This window comes from Meleagris gallopavo, chromosome 11 (genome assembly GCF_000146605.3).
Source record: "Meleagris gallopavo isolate NT-WF06-2002-E0010 breed Aviagen turkey brand Nicholas breeding stock chromosome 11, Turkey_5.1, whole genome shotgun sequence".
Taxonomy (NCBI): domain Eukaryota; kingdom Metazoa; phylum Chordata; class Aves; order Galliformes; family Phasianidae; genus Meleagris; species Meleagris gallopavo.
The window spans coordinates 92,370-110,555 of NC_015021.2; the positions used below are offsets into that span (position 1 = coordinate 92,370).

Below are 18,186 nucleotides of genomic sequence, written 5' to 3' on the forward strand. Positions count from 1 at the left end.
TTGAATTGCATGCAGAATTTTGATAGTCAAGGGACATTTGAAAGTAAAGGGCTTATGTGGTTTCTAGTCTACAACCTATTACCCCAGGAAGCTCCTGAAATCTGTTTTGTTGGGAGGTACATTGTCATTGACTCATCTTTCACTGGGGGCTGTTATTTTCCAGGAAATTGAGAATACATGTAAATTCATAAATGTGTTTCGTTTATTCAGATAAGGAGGGTGATAGTTGCAGAGTTTACAGACGTGGAAGGCAAGGGTGTGTAAGAATCTACTGGCATCACTGGAGAGAGTCCCTGCTTCCATAACCTAATGGTAGGCTGCTTATCTGTAAGGGATGAAGTGAAGGAGGAAGCTCCTAGGGCACTGTTTTTATGCTCTTCATATGTCCGTTGTCTTTTCAATGTAATAAATAAAAATGGTGGTTAGATTTTTCTTACAAATAAAAGGAGGTGAATTCAGGTGAATTGTCAAACAAGAAAAAATCTGATGGTACAGTGGCATGCAGCTGACTGAATTACAATTTAGTTGTGTCAACATTTCCATCACGGGCCAAGTTAGGATTTTTTTTAACACAGCTGTAAAAATCTGCTTCATTCTGAAAGTTGGCAAGATGTTTCTCTGTCTGAGAAGGAGATTCTTTCTTTTTAAATGGAAATGTGCTTCATTTCTTAATATTCTTTCAGAGTATTGGCGGTTTAGCATCAGTGAGAAAGCTGAAGTGATTCTCAGGCAGAAGGAAACAGCTCGTGCGTGTGTGTAAAATACTAATGTACAATGAGATATCTTGTATTATCTGTCTGGTTAAATTGCCTGTTGTGGTGAAGGGATTGTAATGCTCCACATAGCAAACTAGCTAGTTGCCCAGAGAGATGTAACAGAGGAAGGCAGTAAGCAGGCTCTTCTACAAAACTTGGCCAGTGTGTGTTAATCTTAGAGTATTGTGTCAGCTCCTTTGCTGAGCTGATCTTTGGGCTAGATCAGTTTGTGTTACATTGCTCTGAATCGCATGCTGATGTTCAGCTGAATGCAGAGTAGGATTAGACTGAAAACCCATTATCTGGCCAGTCCTCAGGGGGCACAAAGCGATAGGTTTCCTCCCTTAGCAGGAACCACTTGCCATTCAGAGAAGTGTGAGCATGATTTACGTCAGAGGCTTTTTGTTGTACAGTTTCCAAAGAAAGCAGTGGGAATAGTTCAGATTACTGTCTTCTGTGTCATCGAAAAATAATCTTGGGAATTGATTCTATGATTGTTACTGTCTACAAATCTGTCTACAAATTCTAGCACCTTGGTCAGTGTATAATAGTTACATTGTGCAATTTCAAATGCCTTAACTATGGCATTTCTTAACTTTTTTTTTTTTTTTTTAAGTTAGCATTCAAAAATGGTGTAGTTAAGTGAAATACGGCTTTCCTGAACTTAAAATTTTGTCTCATTCTTTGTTCATAGAGGACTCAATGTCAAGTTCTGCCTAACCCCTGTCTGGAGCTCAGGCCAAGCTGATGTTAACAGTGAGAGAATTTCTTCACACAGCATCTTCCCTTTATTCCTTATTTGTTCTTTGCAAGAAGTGCATCTCAGCTATCCACTCACAAGACTGTGAAAGAAAAGCTCCAGCTTATGTTTACATTCAGTTATCTAAATCTGTCATTGAGTTGCTGTCTAGCAACTTTATCTGCAGTTGCTCTTTGTGCATTAGCTTTGTCTTGTCCTTCATTCTAGCACGTGTCCATTCTGCATGTCAGCTACCCAAATGTGCACATGTATGTTTTTTGTACGTCTAGACAACATTTCATACAACACAATTGCCTTTACACTTTTTCCTGTTTTTGATGCGATGTTATTTCATAGCAGTAGATACCTGGGATGAAAAGCTAGCAAAACCTTAGGCTGTCATTGTGTTATCAAGATACTGCTTTCACAAACTGTTAAATTATTAAATCATTTCAAATAGCTACAGTTGAGAAGTATGGGTAATGAACGAGGATCAACATTTCTGAGCCATGTACATGTTATTCTTTGACTTTTTTTCAGGCTTTGCTGCATCTTTATTACAGGTTTACAAGAAGATTAAAAATGAATTTTCGCCCTATATTTTATTAAATGCTGATATCGTGTAATTATTTATATGGCCCTATGCAGTACTAATTGTGTGATGGGTGTATTTTGCCCTCCCCCCCACCCCATTACCAGGTATTCCTGTCATAGTTCTGCAGTTGCATGGATTCTGTAATTCTGCCTGTTCAAGTATTCTGCTGTGGAGTTTTATGGAGACATATTCAAGACATTGAAAATGTTGTACTCCTCTCTAAGTACTCAAAACCAGCAGTGCTTGTTGATGTAAGGGATGTTTTGGTGATGTGTCTAGTTGTATTGCCCAAATGCAGTGTCAGTTAAAAAAAAATAAATCTAGATACATCTGATCACTGTGCGCGCTGTCAGTGAAGATCTAGCTGTGACCACTAGAGCTTGAGCCGGGGTCTAACTAGTGAGAATACATTAATCTTTCTTAAAAAAAAAAGTGTGTGTTAAGATATTTCTTTATTATGCACATGTAATATTGACCTGTCTTTTTTGTCATATTACTGATGAAAGATGTATTAATTATTAGTGTATTCGTATTGCTGATTTTGTATATCTCTTGGTGTCCCTGCTCAGGACATTATTAGTCCTGTGAATTTGATGCAAGCTGCTTGCTGTTAACATCTAACATCTTTCTCTCTCTCTCTCCTGCCCCTTTTTTTTTAGAGGCCTTTGAGTCCTTCCTGCGCTTAGCTGAAAACCACACAAGATCTCTGTTTGAGGCAGCTTACAGACCTATGGCAAAAGAAGCAGCAGAGCCTGTTAAAGAACTTTTTACAGACATCTCCCTCTACATCCTGGGTGCAGAGACTACAGTGGAAAATGCAGTATTACGTTTTTTTGACAGTCTTTTTCCTCTGGTGTATAGTCGGCTAATAAATCCAGGAATTACTGATTTGTCAGAGGACTATACAGAATGTCTTCGGCTTACGAGGCAAGACATAAATCCCTTTGGACACTATTCTAAAAACATGGTTACAGAGCTGTCAAAATCTCTTTGGGCAAGTAGGATGCTCAACCAGGCCCTCAGTCTGGGCACTGAAGTGATAAATACTACTGAACACGCTGCCCTCACCAAGGAGTGCAGTAGAGCTCTAGTGAGGATGCAGTACTGCCCACATTGCCAGGGTCTGACACTAATCAGACCTTGTGTTGGATACTGTCTGAACGTGATGAGGGGTTGCTTGGCCAGCGTGTCAGAACTGGATATGCAATGGAGGGAGTATATCTCCACACTGGAATATCTGACTAATGAAATGGGTGCCTCGCATGATCTGGAAATAGCACTGACGGGAATCTGGAACTCCATCAATGAAGCCATCCTGCACGCACAGTTAAATGGACCACAGCTTTCTGCTACAGTAAGTGCTCAGTGATCACTCCCTATCCCCATTTATAAATTTCATTATTAAATGTTTGAACAAGTTTGTGTTTTCTGTAGATCAGCTTTTGGTTTTCAACCAGATTTTTGTTAACAGTCCATGAAAGTATTACAGATGGGATTCACTAGAGTCTGCACTGAAATAAGAGGAGGGTGGGGGACTGGTGGAGGTAGCTCTAGCTTGTCTGCAGTATATTATAATATTATACTTGGTATCAACAGCATATTTTCATACTCAAAAATATTTGTTGAAACAGCGTTCCCCTGGCATGTATTTGTAATGTATGGAGGCGTTCCATAGGCAATAATGTAGAGGGTTAAAACAGCGTGTTTCTAAATAAATGCAAAGAAATTTACTTCTCTGTAATTTAACAGTCACTTCATTTTTGTGCTGATGATTGAGACATCAGGAAGGTAGTAGAGGTCTACAGTGAGTACCCTCCTCCATTGAAAGCTGGAAGCAGCAATAGGAAAAGTACTTATTTGACAGCATTTACATTAGCAGGAGAACAAAATACACTAAAATAATTCCGTCTTTTTTAAGTGGGAGATTAAGGAGGATATAACTAGGATGTCAGAGTTCTTATTAATAATAGCATCATCTTGACTGATTGATATTCTCGCAAGATGTTGAAAGTTACAGCGGAAATTACTGAAATGAATAATGGTGTATCTGATGACATCTCTGTGAAATGTAACAATGGCTGTCAAAATGTAGTAGTGTGGCCTTATGGAGGAGAAAGCCTAATTTAAAAAGAGAAATGCAGGTGGTTCTCTCTTTCTTAGGGAAGGAATTCTTGCAGAGAACAAATTAGAAGGAAATGCTCAGATCTAAAATTTAATTCCTAGGCTGAACTTGGGTCATCTATTATGTAAGAGAAAAAAAGAGCTGAAAGATTCTGTGCAAAGAAAATATGGCAGGGGTGTTTCTGGACTAAGAACATTTTTTGCCAGGAGAAAATGGCTGTAATTTGTAACATTCCAAGATACCTAGTGCCACAGCTCCCTTCAGTTTAGAAGAGCGGTTAGAAACAGAGTGACTGTATATATGTAAATGATGTTAAAAAATTAATAAATGCCCCCACTCTTAGTAATCTGATAGAATTTTAACTATATCATTTGAAGTGATCTTAGTTCACGTTGCTTGAGGTTCTGCTTTTACTTTACATCCATGACACTCATATCTACTAGTTTGATAAACAAGGATAAATATGAAATATTAAGAAAAGATTTGTCTACTTTCTTGGCCACTATGCTATTGGCCTTGGAGCCTACATGTGGATCTTGCTTCTGCTAATGTCTTGTTGGTAGCATCATAATGTATAACATAAATCAGTGTTAAGTCTGGAACGCATAATGAACAATATTCTTACATCTGCTCTCACTTTCCCTATCAGATTAGTTATATGCAAGTTAGGAAAATGAAAATATATTCTTAATTAATACATACTAGTTTTATCTGAGTATAGATAGATATCTCTTAAATCATCACACTGCTTCATAATTGATTACGCAGTAGTAATTAGGAATAAACTGAAGCTTCCTGACTACTGGCAGCAAAAATGGTCTGACAGATATTTCCTGCGATATATACAACATGCTACAAAATGCTGAATTGTAATTCTGCATGGCATTTGTAAGCCTCTTCATATGCTCTTGTTTAGCTTAATGATGGAGTAAATTGCATACATAATCCAGATGATACCAGGTAATTACAGATGAGTGTATTGCTTCTAGCTGATTTCAAAGTATTACCTCTGAAGTATTTTTGACAATTTTCTTTGATGGATATTCATATCATTTTGTTTGACTTTAGTCTTTCTCAGTTCCCTTGCAGTAACTTTGAAATGTTTTCTTTCTTCCATTCAGAATGCATTCAAAGGTGTTGTTTGAAACTACATTAATTCTTTCTCCCAAGCAACAAAAAAAAAAAAAAGAAAGATTGTGTTGGTTTAGGGACTGCTCTGTAGGGTAGCAAAGGATGTTTTCTGTTTGAAAATGAGGACTGTATACCAGTTCATTATTCTCAGTCCTTAGCTTTTTCAGACATCAGATTTCTGCAGGGTAAGATTGTGATGTGAAGACAGAGCATGTTCCACTATTTGAGCAAGTGTTTAGTCTGATGTTGATTTAGAACTTTACTGAGTAGCTACAGAGGATAATCTTTATTTAGAAAATCGAGCCTAATTAAGTTGCATTTCCGTCTCTCGAGAAATGGAAAGGAGTTCAATCTCCAGTTTCAGGATTCCTGTCTATGAGGTGGCTTCTTGGAATCTGGGCCCCAGTTCTCAGTTATACGAGAGTACCCCTTCAGACTACTCTAAGAAGGTTTTGTACTTTATTTTTTCAGAAAAAGATGACTTCTCTTTTTCCTTCACATAAATGTAGAGACCTTGTCCTGTGCATGCTGTTCAGCTTCTGCAAAAATGGAAATGTTTAATGTATGTGTAGTTTCTATTACAAGTGCTGTAATTGGTTTCATTCAATTATAAATAATCCATGGAAAACTCATTCAGGAAAGCAGAGCACTCCTAGTAATTTTCATTTTTCCTGAGGCAGCATTAATTAATGCACCTGCCCTTTTGGGAAATATTTTACATTTTTTAATAGGTAATACAGCTAAAAATTAGAGTTCGTTTTTGAGTTTGCTGCCCGCCTAGATGATAATGAAGAATAAGAAGTTACATTGTTTTCTTTCAAATGAGAAAAAGGACTGAGGGAAACCAATAGAGTGCACAGTGTACTTTCCTCAAATGAGGTTCAGTCAATTATTATAAAATTATATATTAAAAAGTCCTATTTATAGGAAGAGTGCATAATTACAAGAGAGTAACCTCTGCTCATCTCTTCCATTACAGCCAAGAGAATTGCCCCATTTGCTGGGATAGCATGTGTGAAAGGTCACCTTTAAGATATTAGTAACCTCTCCTCAGATTCCTCCAGAGTGTGCCATGCCATTTGTTCAATGATACTGGCTTTCATCCAGCTTACTTAACCTAAAGCAGGCCAGCCACAGTCTGCAGCGTCAGCAATCACAATCATTACTTTCTGGCTTGTCTGCTGAAATCTAATTGTCTTTCATGTTGGTAGGAGCCATGATTGCTTCTTGAAGCCAGATAAAGACACCAAATTTGTTCACTCTTCCTTGTTGTTTTTGAGATTTTCTCCATACTGTTCTTTTTGTGTTTTAAAAGTGAGTGCTGTTTTCTCATGCATGCACTCAGTCTACTGTATTGCTTTAGACCAAACTCTATTTTTGCACCTTTCCTGCTGTTTATTTTTATTCTTTATTTTTTATTCCAAATGGAAATAAAATATCCTCAGTTAAAATGCTTGGAGGAGGAGGATAGACAGTTCTGAAATGCATGCTCGTCTTTGGACCTGGGGAGGTGTATGTGTTTGCTTATTCATTGCAAGCCAAATTCCCTCTCCTCTCCTGATAAGATACTGTAGTCTTTAAAATGCTTAAATTATAATCACAGAAATATTAATTAAAAAAAAAGTGTAGGTCAGTTCCTGTTGATCAGGAGCATACTGCAAATGTCTTGATTAAAGCAGTGTATGTGAGGGATGCTCTTGTTCACTAGGAGGAGTCCCGTTTTGCTGCTTGTCTATCACAAGTAGTTATCTGTAACAAATACTGTTGGTGCTTGTGCTTCCTTGAATCAAGTTCCAGGAAGGGGGCATTCCTGCTGAGGCACCTAGCAGGTTGAGGGGCATACATGGGGACAGGTAATAGGAACTGAATAACATATGAAGTACAGATGATTTCTGTTGAATCAAAAATGGTTAGCATCTGTCTGGTTGTGCTAACTAAAAATTTGCACCTCCAGTGGTACTGAACATATCCCAGTACCACAGTTTTGGCTTTGTCTGATGCATGGTGGTCTTGCATGCAGATGTAGCACTGCTGACTTTTTTCTGCTCTGGATCTGAAGCAGAGATGGTATGTGAGTGGGTGTCATACTGGGCATACAGTTGCTGTAGATTCAGGTACAGATTCCCTGTTACTTTTGGCAGTTGTGGTTACAAGCAGAATTGCTCCTCTGTAGGACAGAATCATATCCCTGTGTAAAGGAGTGTTCTGAGGTCCAATAACAAAGTGGTTCTTTCATTTACAGAATTATCAAAGTATATTATGTATGCATTTTTGCCCTCGTTGATAAGCTCTGTGATCGTGGGTCCCCTCTGAGCTTCTGGAAATCACAGAATCACAGAACTGTAGGAATCGGAAGGGACCTCTGGAGATCATCTAGTCCACTCCCCTACTAAAGCAGGTTCTGTTCACACACAGAAAAGCATCCAGACAGGTCTTGAATACCTCCGGAGGAGGAGACTCCCCCTATTCCAGAGCTCTGTCACTCTCACAGTAAAAACGTTCTTCCTTCTGTTTGTATGGAACTTCCTCTGTTACAGTTTCTGCCCATTGTCCCTTGTTCTATCCCCATAGAGCACTGGAAAGAGTCTGGCCCCATCCAGTTGACTCTCACACTTCAGATATTTAGAAAGTGCAGGACGGTGTACCCCCATAGTGAGCAATACAGTCAGGCTGGTAACTCTGGACAAGGAGAAAGTTAAGGTACACAACAACTTTTATAGGCCTCAGTCTTTGCTGGTGGCTGCTCTTCACACATTCGTGCAGTCCTTAAGCAGATGGTTTGGAAGGTGGGGACTGGGGGAGCTCTGTCCCTCCTGCTGTAAGAGAAGATCAGGTTTGCTGCCACCTGGGGAACCTGAACATCCATAAGTCAGTCTGTGTGTCCCATTGAGATGCATCCCAGAGCCCTGAGGGCACTGGCTGATGTAGTCACCAGGCCACTTGCAGTGATGATATCTGAAAAGTCACTGTGGTCAGGTGAAATCCATATTGACTGGAAAAAATGCAATGTTGCACCCATTTTTAAAAAAGGTGGAAAGTATAACCTGGGGAAACTATGGCCTGTCAGCTTCACCTCTGTGAAGATCATGGAGCAGATCCTCCTGGGAGCTATGTTGAGGAACATGGAAGACAGGGAGGTGATGCGAGAGAACTAGCATGGCTTCACTAAGAGTACGTCCTGCTTAACCAACCTAGTGGCATTCTGCACTGGTATAGCTGGATCCGTGGACGTGCAAAGAGACACTGATGTTATCTGTTTGGACTTCGGTAAGGCCTTTGACATGATTCCCCGTAATATCCTCCTCTCCAAATCGGAAAGATAGGAATTTGATGGGTGGACTGCTTGATAGACAAGGAACTGGTTACAAGATTGTACCCGGAGGGTGCGGTCAGTGTCTCCATGTCTGGATGGAGATCAGTGCTGAGTGGTGGCCAGTACCTCCAGACCAGTGCTCTTTTATTTCTTAATTGATGACAATGATAGTGGGATTGAGTGCACCCTCATCAGCTGGTGAATAACACACCTGAGGGATGGAATGCCATCTGGAGAGACCCAGACAGGCTGAGCAGTGGGCCCAGGAGAACCTCATATGATTCAACAAATCTAAGTGTAAGGTTTTGCACCTGGGGCATGAGTACTTCCACTATCAGTACAAGCTGAGGGATGTAAGGATGGAGCTGTTGAAAAAGGACCTGGGGTGGATGCTGTTGAAAAAGGACCTGGGGGTTCAGATGGATGGCAGCTGGACATGAGCCAGCAATGTAACCTCACAGTCCAGAAAGCCAACTGGATCTTGGGCTACATCAAAATGAGCGTTTCCAACAGATGGAGGGACATGATCCTGCCCCTCTGCTCTGTGCTGGTGAGACCTCACCTGGAGCACTACGTCCAGATGTGGAGTCCTCAGTAAGGAGAGACATGGAGCTGTTGGAGCACAGCCAGAGGAGGGCCACAAAAATGATTCCAGGGATGGAACACCTCTCCTACAGGACAGTCTGAGAGAGCTGGGACTGTTCATCCTGGACAAGGCTCCAGGGAGACCTCATATCAGTCTTTCAGTATGTAAAGGGGGGATAGAAGAAAGAAGGGGACACACTCTTTAGCAGGGTTTGTTGGGATAGGACAAGGGGAAATGATTTCAAACTAAAACAGGGGAGATTTAGACAGAATATAAGGAGAAAGTTTTTTGCAATAGGAGTGGTGAGGCATTGGCCCAGGCTGCCCAGAGATGTGCTGAATGTCCTGTCCCTGGAGACATTCAGGGTCAGACTGGAGCAAGCTCTGAGCACTCTGTTCTAGTTGTAGATGTTCCTGTTCATCACAGTGATGTTGGATTAGAGGATCTTTAAAGGTCTCCTCCAACTCAAACCATTCTATGATTCTGTGACCTCAAAATGCAGTATTTCTATGAAATAGTGATGAGATCTCTCCTCAGTCTTCTCCAGACTGAAGAGTCCTGAGTCTCTCAGCCTTTGTTGGTATGGGAGATGCTCCAGGCTCCTAATCATCTTTTAGCCCTCTGCTGGACTCTCTCAAGAAGTTCCTTATATTTTTTTGAACTGGGAACCCCAGAACTGGACACAGTATTCTAAATGTAGCCTCAGCATGTCAGAATAAAACGGATCACCTCTCTCAACCTGCTGGCTGTGCTCTTCCTAATGCAATCCAGGGTACCACTGGCCTTTTGGCCGTAAGAGCACACTGATGGCTCGTGGACAAGCTGCTGTCCACCAGAACCCCTACGTTCTTCTCTTCAGATCACAGTGCTTTGAGATCTACCAATCAGCCAGTTCTGAGTCCACCTCACTGTCCACTGCTCTATCCCCTGCTTCCTAAGTTTAATTACAAGGATGCTGTGGGAGAGTGTCACAAGACTTGCTGAAGTCAAGGTACTCAGCGTCCACTGGTCTCCCTGATGTTTTTCAGTTGTGCTCCCAAGGCTTTATAGTCTTTGATTCTGCCCATGTTCTGCCTACCTGCATTGTTTGTGCCCACATGAAAGAGGAAAAAGGAATAGTAGTCTGTACTTTTGATGATCTGTGACATCCTTTCAGGAATGTCACAGGTCTTGGCTCCTGGCAGGCAGCAACCTTCTCAAAGACCCCCTGTTGGGCTGACAGAGGGGAATGTCAGTGTTTTTTAACAGGCAGTCACCTATTATGAGCACCAGTGTTTCTTTTTATATTATCTACTGCAGGATGCCAGTGTGGTTTCTTCCAGAAGATCTGTTGGTCCTGGGTATCATGTGTCTCAATAGATGCAAGAGCTTCATGCCTGTTTTTGGTAGTGAAGCTGTGGGATGGGGTCAAAGAGGAGCCCTGCTTTTGTGCGTCATTGGGGACCAAGGTGCCTTCTTCTCAATATTGTCCCCATTGGAACATATTTATTAAACAACCTACCAGTCTGTCTCTCATTGTCTATAATGCTATGCAGCCTTTTTAACTGCTTTTTAACCTCAGCTCAGCCACCTGCCATGAAAGATCATCCACCTGTGTGCATCAAGTGCAGGTACTTACCTTGTCACTAAAAGAAGATTCACAGTACACAGTACAATCAGCCATCTGAACTGAAGTCTTCTCACTTGCCATATCTGCCTAGGTGAATGCATCAGACATCCCCAGGGATGAAGCAGAGTTGTCTTAGCCCTCAGGTGATGCCCTCCACTGAACTGACAGAAGTCAAAAGAACTTCACCTGATTCTGCACCTTGCAAGCTAGTCACTGCAATGGATGGCTGCTTCTAGCAGGGCTGAAGCAGACTGCCTGCACGAACTGCTGCACAAACTGCTACAGGTTATGTAAAAGTGACATTCCTTCTGCATAAGTTTTACTGATCCTGAAGAAAGTATGCAGAGGCAAGTTAATGTTCATCCATTTAATAGAGAGGTACTTACATTACTGGGGACAGCCAGGCGTCTGTGCACCCCTTAGTGCTGTGGCCATATATTTGACAGTGGGAGACAATAAAGCATCATGTATCAGGATAAGCAAGGTCATTTTCAGAAAACAGGGAGACTCATTTGCAGGTACAGAGCAGTTCATCACAAACAAGTTTCTTCTAGCTACATGCAGGAGCTAGAGATGGTTTACTTGTGTTCCCAAGCTAGCACAAGCCCTTTCTCACAGGCTAGTCACCTTTTCAGGCCATGAGCTGTATTTTTTCACACACTCCATCCCTTCATGGCTTGATCTGGGACATAGCTTGTTTGAAGATACCTGAGGTGCATTGCATCCTAATCTCACATAAGCAATAGTGTATGCAGAAACTAATAAGACAAATACTAAGACAGAATCCAGTAATGCCAAAACCATTTTTACCACCATGAAGTTGTGAAGGCTACCCAGATAGAAATGGAATCATTTGTTAGTGTTCTGTTTGAATAATTGGAATCTTCATCTGTGTCATCATGTGACTTACATATTTGGAAACACCAGGAATGTATAAACAACCATCTGTGTTAATGATTGCACAGTCCCTCTTGAGCAACAGTTAATATCCTTACTGCCATGTGATTCTGTAGTACTATTTTTTGCATTTGTTCTAATTCCTGGTTAATCAGCCCAATAGCTTGTTGGGTTAAATTTAGTGCTTCTGCAGTATGATTAGCTAATGCAGATAGATACATGCCATTCAGTAGAGATCACTGCAGCTTGTGGCAAGAAGCCAGCCATGGCATATGACCACCAAGCAGTCCATTTATATCAATATCTGATGAGAAAGGTTTGCCAGTTAGTTGGTGTTTGTGGTAATTTGGAGTGTATTGTACTGGATACATAAGGCACCCCCAAGTGCATCATCTAGTCCAATTAAAGAGTAGATGCAGACAGCCGTATTGACCACAAACTCATAAAGAACCCTATGCATAGAAAGCTTACCTTACCCTTACTCAAGTGTAAGGATGAAGTAATATACACCAGCTTTTGGGTAAAGCTTCCATCCACATGTCAGTTCCATTTAAAGAGTTCTCTTCAACAAAATATGGTGTTTGGTGTCTTATCCTCCCATTAAAGGTGAAAGCCAACATACACCATTCCATATTTGGTCTGTGATTGTTGGGTGACAAGGTCATGGACAATTCTGCATTCAGACTTCATCATTATTTTGATTGTCATTTTCATTGAAGGTTGGCTATCTGTTTATGCTTACAGTCCTACTCCATTGAAGAGTTCCTTATGCAATAAAAATCAGAATATTGACAAGTATCTTTAGTCGGCCAGGTATAGAGTACCTGGAGAGATACAGAATCTCCCTTTTCCAATGATGTCCCTTAAGGAGCAAGGATGCTGCACCATTTTGGCATCACATGTACCTGTCACTGCCATTCTACCATATGATTATCTGGTTCAAGGTCAGCAGAGGCAGGGAGCAGTAGAATGTTCATGGTGTCAGTTTATGGCTTTAGACGTTTTTTGGTCTCCCTTATCTGTATCCTAAGTGGTGAAGCCCAAGTGGTTTGTAGCATGCGTAAGGCACTGGGTTGGCCATCTCTTAATACTGCATGTAGCTGTGTTTTCCACTCCTTCATAGATTGTCAGCCCAAGTGCTGTTTTCAAAATGTCACTGTAACTTTCTGTAAGACCTGCTCCACTGGTTTGTATGGTAAGTGAAATCACCATTCAGCATTATTATCTTTCGCCCGTTTCTGTACAGGAGTGCCAGTAAGATGTGATCTTTGATCACTGTCAGTGATTTGTGGGGTCCTTATGATGCCATTAATCTTCTGAGTCTTCTGATTGTATGGGCCTGGTCAGCTCACGGCACTGAATAGGCTTGTAAATAGGCCACTCACTGTATCTACACAGGACAAATTGTATTTTCTCCCCTTAGACCACCAGAAGGGGCCTATGTAGTCAGTTTTCCACTGCTGTACTGGACTATGTTCTCAGGCAAGGTGGGTTGCTGTTTGGGATAGTGGGCATGGTTGTGTCGGGGCACAGTCTTCACAATCCTGGCAAGCCCATATCATGTCAGATGTGTATCAGTGGACCCCAAACTTTTACTGCTGCCCATGTGTCTGGACTTCTTTCTGGCGGGGTAATTGTAGTAGCTTCTGCCAAATAGTTGTGAGAAACTACTGGATCTAATATTTTCTACAATTCTTCTTTTAATGGAGAAGAGGACAAGCAGCTATGTTGATTCAAATAGGTGACCCATCATGCTGCTGTTTCAGATTAGGCTACCCGTGTCTTAGGAATATGCATCAGATCTCTCACCAATTCAGGATGGATAGTGTTTATACTGTAACTTCAGCTGTCTTGCTATTGGTTCCATTGCTTGTAGTGCAGAATATGTGGCTAGTAATTGTCTCTCTATCACACTAAATCGTTCTTCTGCTCCATGCCATGTCTGGGACCAAAATCTTATCAGAGTTGCCCCAATTGGTGCCCAGATCTCACTTGAGTCACAGGCACATCTAACTTGGTGGGGAGAGTGGGGTCAAAAATGCCTTATACCTGTAGCTGTTCTACTGCTAGCCTTGCCTGCTGAAAGGCATCCTGTTGTTGGTCTCAGTCCTACATCTGGCCTTTTTTTACCAGCTGATAGAAGGTTCTTAAGATCTGTGTTAAATGTAGTATGAACAACCACCAGTATCCCAATATATTTAAAAACTCTGGTAGCAATTTTACTGTCTTGGGCACAGGGAATGCTTTTATTTTGTTAATAACTGCATTAGGTAGGACTTTTGTCTTTTGCAACCAGGCAACGCCCAACAATTTGACAGATAATCCAGGTCCCTGTACCTTTTAAAGATTGATGGCCCATCCTTTCTCCTGTAAATAAGAAGACAAAGAGCCTACTGTGTTGTTTATTGTAGATAGAAATGTGGAGGTTAGCATTAAATCATCAATATAATGATATACCTTCATATTAAATAGTTTGTCCGTTAGCCAGGTCCTGAGCTATTAAATCATGGCAGTAGGAAGGACTATGCAGATACCACTGTGGAAGGACTTGAAAAGTCCACTGCCTGTCCTCCTACAAAATAACAGTAATTGCAAAATTCTATTATAATTTAGAGTACCACCTATTACCCTACTTTCCTTGAACTTCCAGAGTAAACATTTGCCACCACTGATGACATATAAAATAGTATATAAAATTACAATGTCTCTCTATTGAATATCAAACAGCCATTCTCCACCTACAGAAGAATCACAATGGGAGTCCCCGAAAAAATTCTTGAGTGCATGTTGGAGACCAACTCATGCCAGTGAGAAAGTGGACAAAGTTCAGTCTGACTGTCCTCGTTATTTCTTATTTATTCCAGATCTTTAAAGAGAAACATTCCATCTTGGGAAGTTTGTTTTATGTTTTTTACCACCTTGATGGTGATGGTGGTACTAAACTGCTTCTTTTGCAGTCATTTGTGATTCGTGGTTGGAGATATAATTAGGAGTTGGAAAGGAACTGTACAAAGAATAGCAGTTAGAATCTAGAGTCATTTAAAAAAAAACACACAGAAAATATAGTTTGACAGTTGGCCTCAGCTGGTTTGTTAATCTCCCATAAGTGGTTTTAAAAATTTTACTCCTACTGCAAAGCAGGAAGCTTGTAGTCAAGAGGAATATCCACATAACTCTTCTGTCTGCATTTCTGTTGTCTACACTTTCCTCCTTCAAGCCATTTTTAATTGGATTCCTCTCTCTATTTATGTTACGTCATTATTAGTGTTTTGATTTTTAATATTAAACAATGATAAAGATGGAACTAGAGATCATTAGTGTTTTGTTGTTGTTTGTTTGTTTCCAATAATACTTCCTTTTTCCATAAACCTTGAGTAGACTTTCAGTATCCTTAACATATAGTGCAACTCAGCATATTTTCTTAGCTAACTGGAAATTGAAAGGATGTATACCTTTAATTCTGAATGAACAAGTGTATAGGTACTTTTTAGTTTTAGTTTAAGAGAGGAAAGAGGCATCTGCCTATGAAATAATATTTGCAGTATGTCCTGAAATGCCTGTGCGATTGCACTGAGCTTGGACCAGAATTTTCTGAGCGGGGAAGAAAGTTGGGAAATAAAATGTAAAGATTGCCACAACTTTTTTGTTAGAAATTCAGCAATTGGTGGAAGGCTTAAGGAAAGTAATTCTGATGGTCTGACGTCATTAGGAATAGAAAGCACAATCTGAGGAAAAACAAAAAAAAAGACCTGACGTGAAAGGTGACCACTTTATGTCATCTCTAAGGAAGAGAAAAGGTAGTCAAATTTGATAAGGAAATGGCAGTATTATGAACAAAAAAGCTTTGTGCTGAGTGATTCACAGCAACAAAGAGTTTCTGTCAGCTATTAATGAACTTCTTGATTAAAGATAATGAACAGTGTCATAAAACACTCTTGGAGACTTGGGAGAACACTCAGAGCTGAACTCATGTGCTTCCTTCCTGAGAGTTTTCCAGTCAATAAGTAAAAGGACAGAACTTAGCGAAGGTAAGAACAGGATGTTCAATGCCTTAGATTGCTGAAAATAACTAAAAATGTACAAGGAAAGCTATGTTTGTGCAATATTTGCACTTACTAAAATGTCATTCCACTTTTTCTAATCACTTGATACTAGGAAATCTCATTTGAAAGCAGAAAATGGAGGAAATGCGTGGTTATGAAGAGATCTGTAGGTGATCTTGAAGCTGTCTAGTATAGTAGTGTTTCATGCAGATGTGATCTGGAAGACACAACCGTTGATGCTAATGTCATGATTTTGCACATTTTATTCCTGCAAACCAGTGTTACATGAGTGTACATCATGTTCAAATGCTTAGTTGATGAGGGATAGAAGGAGACTTTTTGGAAACCTGGCGAATTGCACTGAAGGCACATCTTGTAATGTAACTGCCTACTTTTGTGCAAAAGATGGCTCAAACAGTGGTGTAGGACATGCAAAAGTATGTCTAATTTGAAATTTTATTATATTTGTCTTGGGCTGTGTAGTCATCAAAAGATTACTCCCGTCTAACAATCAGTCAGGAATTAGTTATTTTCTAATGAGCTGTGGAACTGTTTATCTGGAGTCTGCCATATTTCAAGGGGTATAAGCACCTAGTCCTTGGAGTCAGCTTTGTAAGTTTTGTCACATGCTATTTGCTTGATTTAAAAGCATTTTGGTGCTTGAGTACTGTAGAAGTATTTCTGAAAATAATCATCTGAATTGTTTAATGCTTTTGCTTTGTTCCCATCTGTTAAAAAATTTGTCTGGAGAATTAGAGCTCATGTAGTCTTGAATAGCTTTTCAAGTGGATTATAAACAGCTTTGTGGCTTGTTGACTAATGACAATTCTCTTCCATGCAGGTGTTAGATAACGAGGAGTAGCCTGATCTCCTGGTGTTACACATCATCTCAGTAACAATGGAACTGCTTGAAATTTTATATTTACCCAGAAATGTCACTACAAAGAAAGTTGAAATGAAACATTTCCAAATTCTGAATTATCATTAATCAGAGCAAGAATAAAAACCACCACGAAATTACAGTTGAGTTGGTTCTGAAGTACTATCTCACTGTCATGTTATTTGACTAAATACATAGCCAAGAATTTGGTTTTAAGTAAATGTATAAGTTTGCTTTTACAGAAGTTATTCATTTGGATGTTCGTGTTTGCGTCTTACCTCCTGAGCTTAACTACACTATTAGTGAGACATTAATCTGAAGTAAGATAAAAACCTCTTCTCTTCTACTTTTCATTCTTTAAATCTTAAGTTTTTTGTACATGTAAGTTGAAAGTTTTGTTAAACATTCCTACTGGTCAGGTGGATAGATGGAGCATTTTACCAGCTTTTGGTTTGAAACAAGCTCTGATTGAGATTAAGCAGTTGTGGTTAGTGATGGTCATTTGGGACATCATCTTTATGACAAAGGCTTCCCTCTTTGAGAGGGATCATGCTCCATTCTTTCACTTACAACCAAGATACAGTTGTTTGGTCTAGTTTCATTGCCGAAATGCTTTTGGAAAACACTCTAGGTATTAACTCAATGCGTGTCTTTGTGGTCTCAGAAATGTTAAGCTAGTATCTAGGTGAATGTTTTCAGGAGATTTTTTATGCATACGTTTGGTGTTCCACCTGAGTTATGGGGGCATGTTGTAATGTATGGTGCATGGCCAGTAAGCTGTCCAAATGCAGAGAGTAAGGATAGGTTAAATATAAAGCCAAGAAAGAGCAGCCAGCTTTTAGAGTGAAAAGTCATGTGGCACTTAGGGACGTGGTTTAGTGAGCATGGTGGGGATGGGTCAACGGTTGGACCAAGTAGAAAAACTTGCATTGCCTTTTGCATATCTTTTTTTAGGGCACAGGATTAAAAAAAAGTAACATCCAGTAAGTTTCTGAAAAGTACATTTTATTTCTTCTTTGCTGTTTTGTTTTGTTAACAAAGATACACCACTGATACCGAATGTAAATATATTCTTAAAATTGCATAACTTATGAAGCAAGGATCCTTGGTCATTGCAGGAGTCGTGAGCTTGCCTCTGTGTGATGCTAAGCACTGTATTCAATAGCACAGGTGTATGCTATCATGTGAGCACATTAATGTACACACATACATGCTTTTCTTTTCTCCTTCATCTAAGTGAAGCTGCATCTGTTTTAGAATGTAGATAATCAACTCAGTTCTGAAACACTAGTTCATTTAGCAGCTATTTTTTACTAAGAATTACCTTATTAGGTCTCCTATTGTTTCAGATTCAGTTCTTCTTACTAAGGGATTTGTATCTGCATGGTATAAGCAACTTTTCTCAAAACAGCTGCTTTGTTTCATTTTGTTCACCAAACTGAGATTCTGATACTTTTCAGCTCCTTTTGGTTCCAGGAGGATTCATTTCTGTGAACAACAGAGCCAAGTGTAATTA

The 18,186-nt window shown here is 40.0% G+C and overlaps 1 protein-coding gene and 1 long non-coding RNA gene across 2 annotated transcripts in view; both read left to right on the top strand.

Annotated features, from left to right (window-relative positions):
- The first annotated feature begins 2,746 nt into the window (after window positions 1–2,746).
- The window catches only part of LOC100543530 (glypican-5-like), a 324,270-nt gene continuing 308,830 nt past the window's right edge, over window positions 2,747–18,186 (top strand). Inside the window, exon 1 of the mRNA XM_010716341.3 lies at window positions 2,747–3,443. Coding sequence (XP_010714643.1) covers window positions 2,820–3,443 — 624 coding nt within the window. The 5' untranslated portion in view covers window positions 2,747–2,819. The remainder of the gene's footprint in view (window positions 3,444–18,186) is intronic.
- Window positions 7,919–18,186, top strand: LOC109369401. Its single transcript, XR_002118385.2, has 5 exons — window positions 7,919–8,042; window positions 8,538–8,609; window positions 10,803–10,851; window positions 10,942–11,135; window positions 16,632–18,186. It is a non-coding gene; the product is annotated as an uncharacterized LOC109369401 (long non-coding RNA).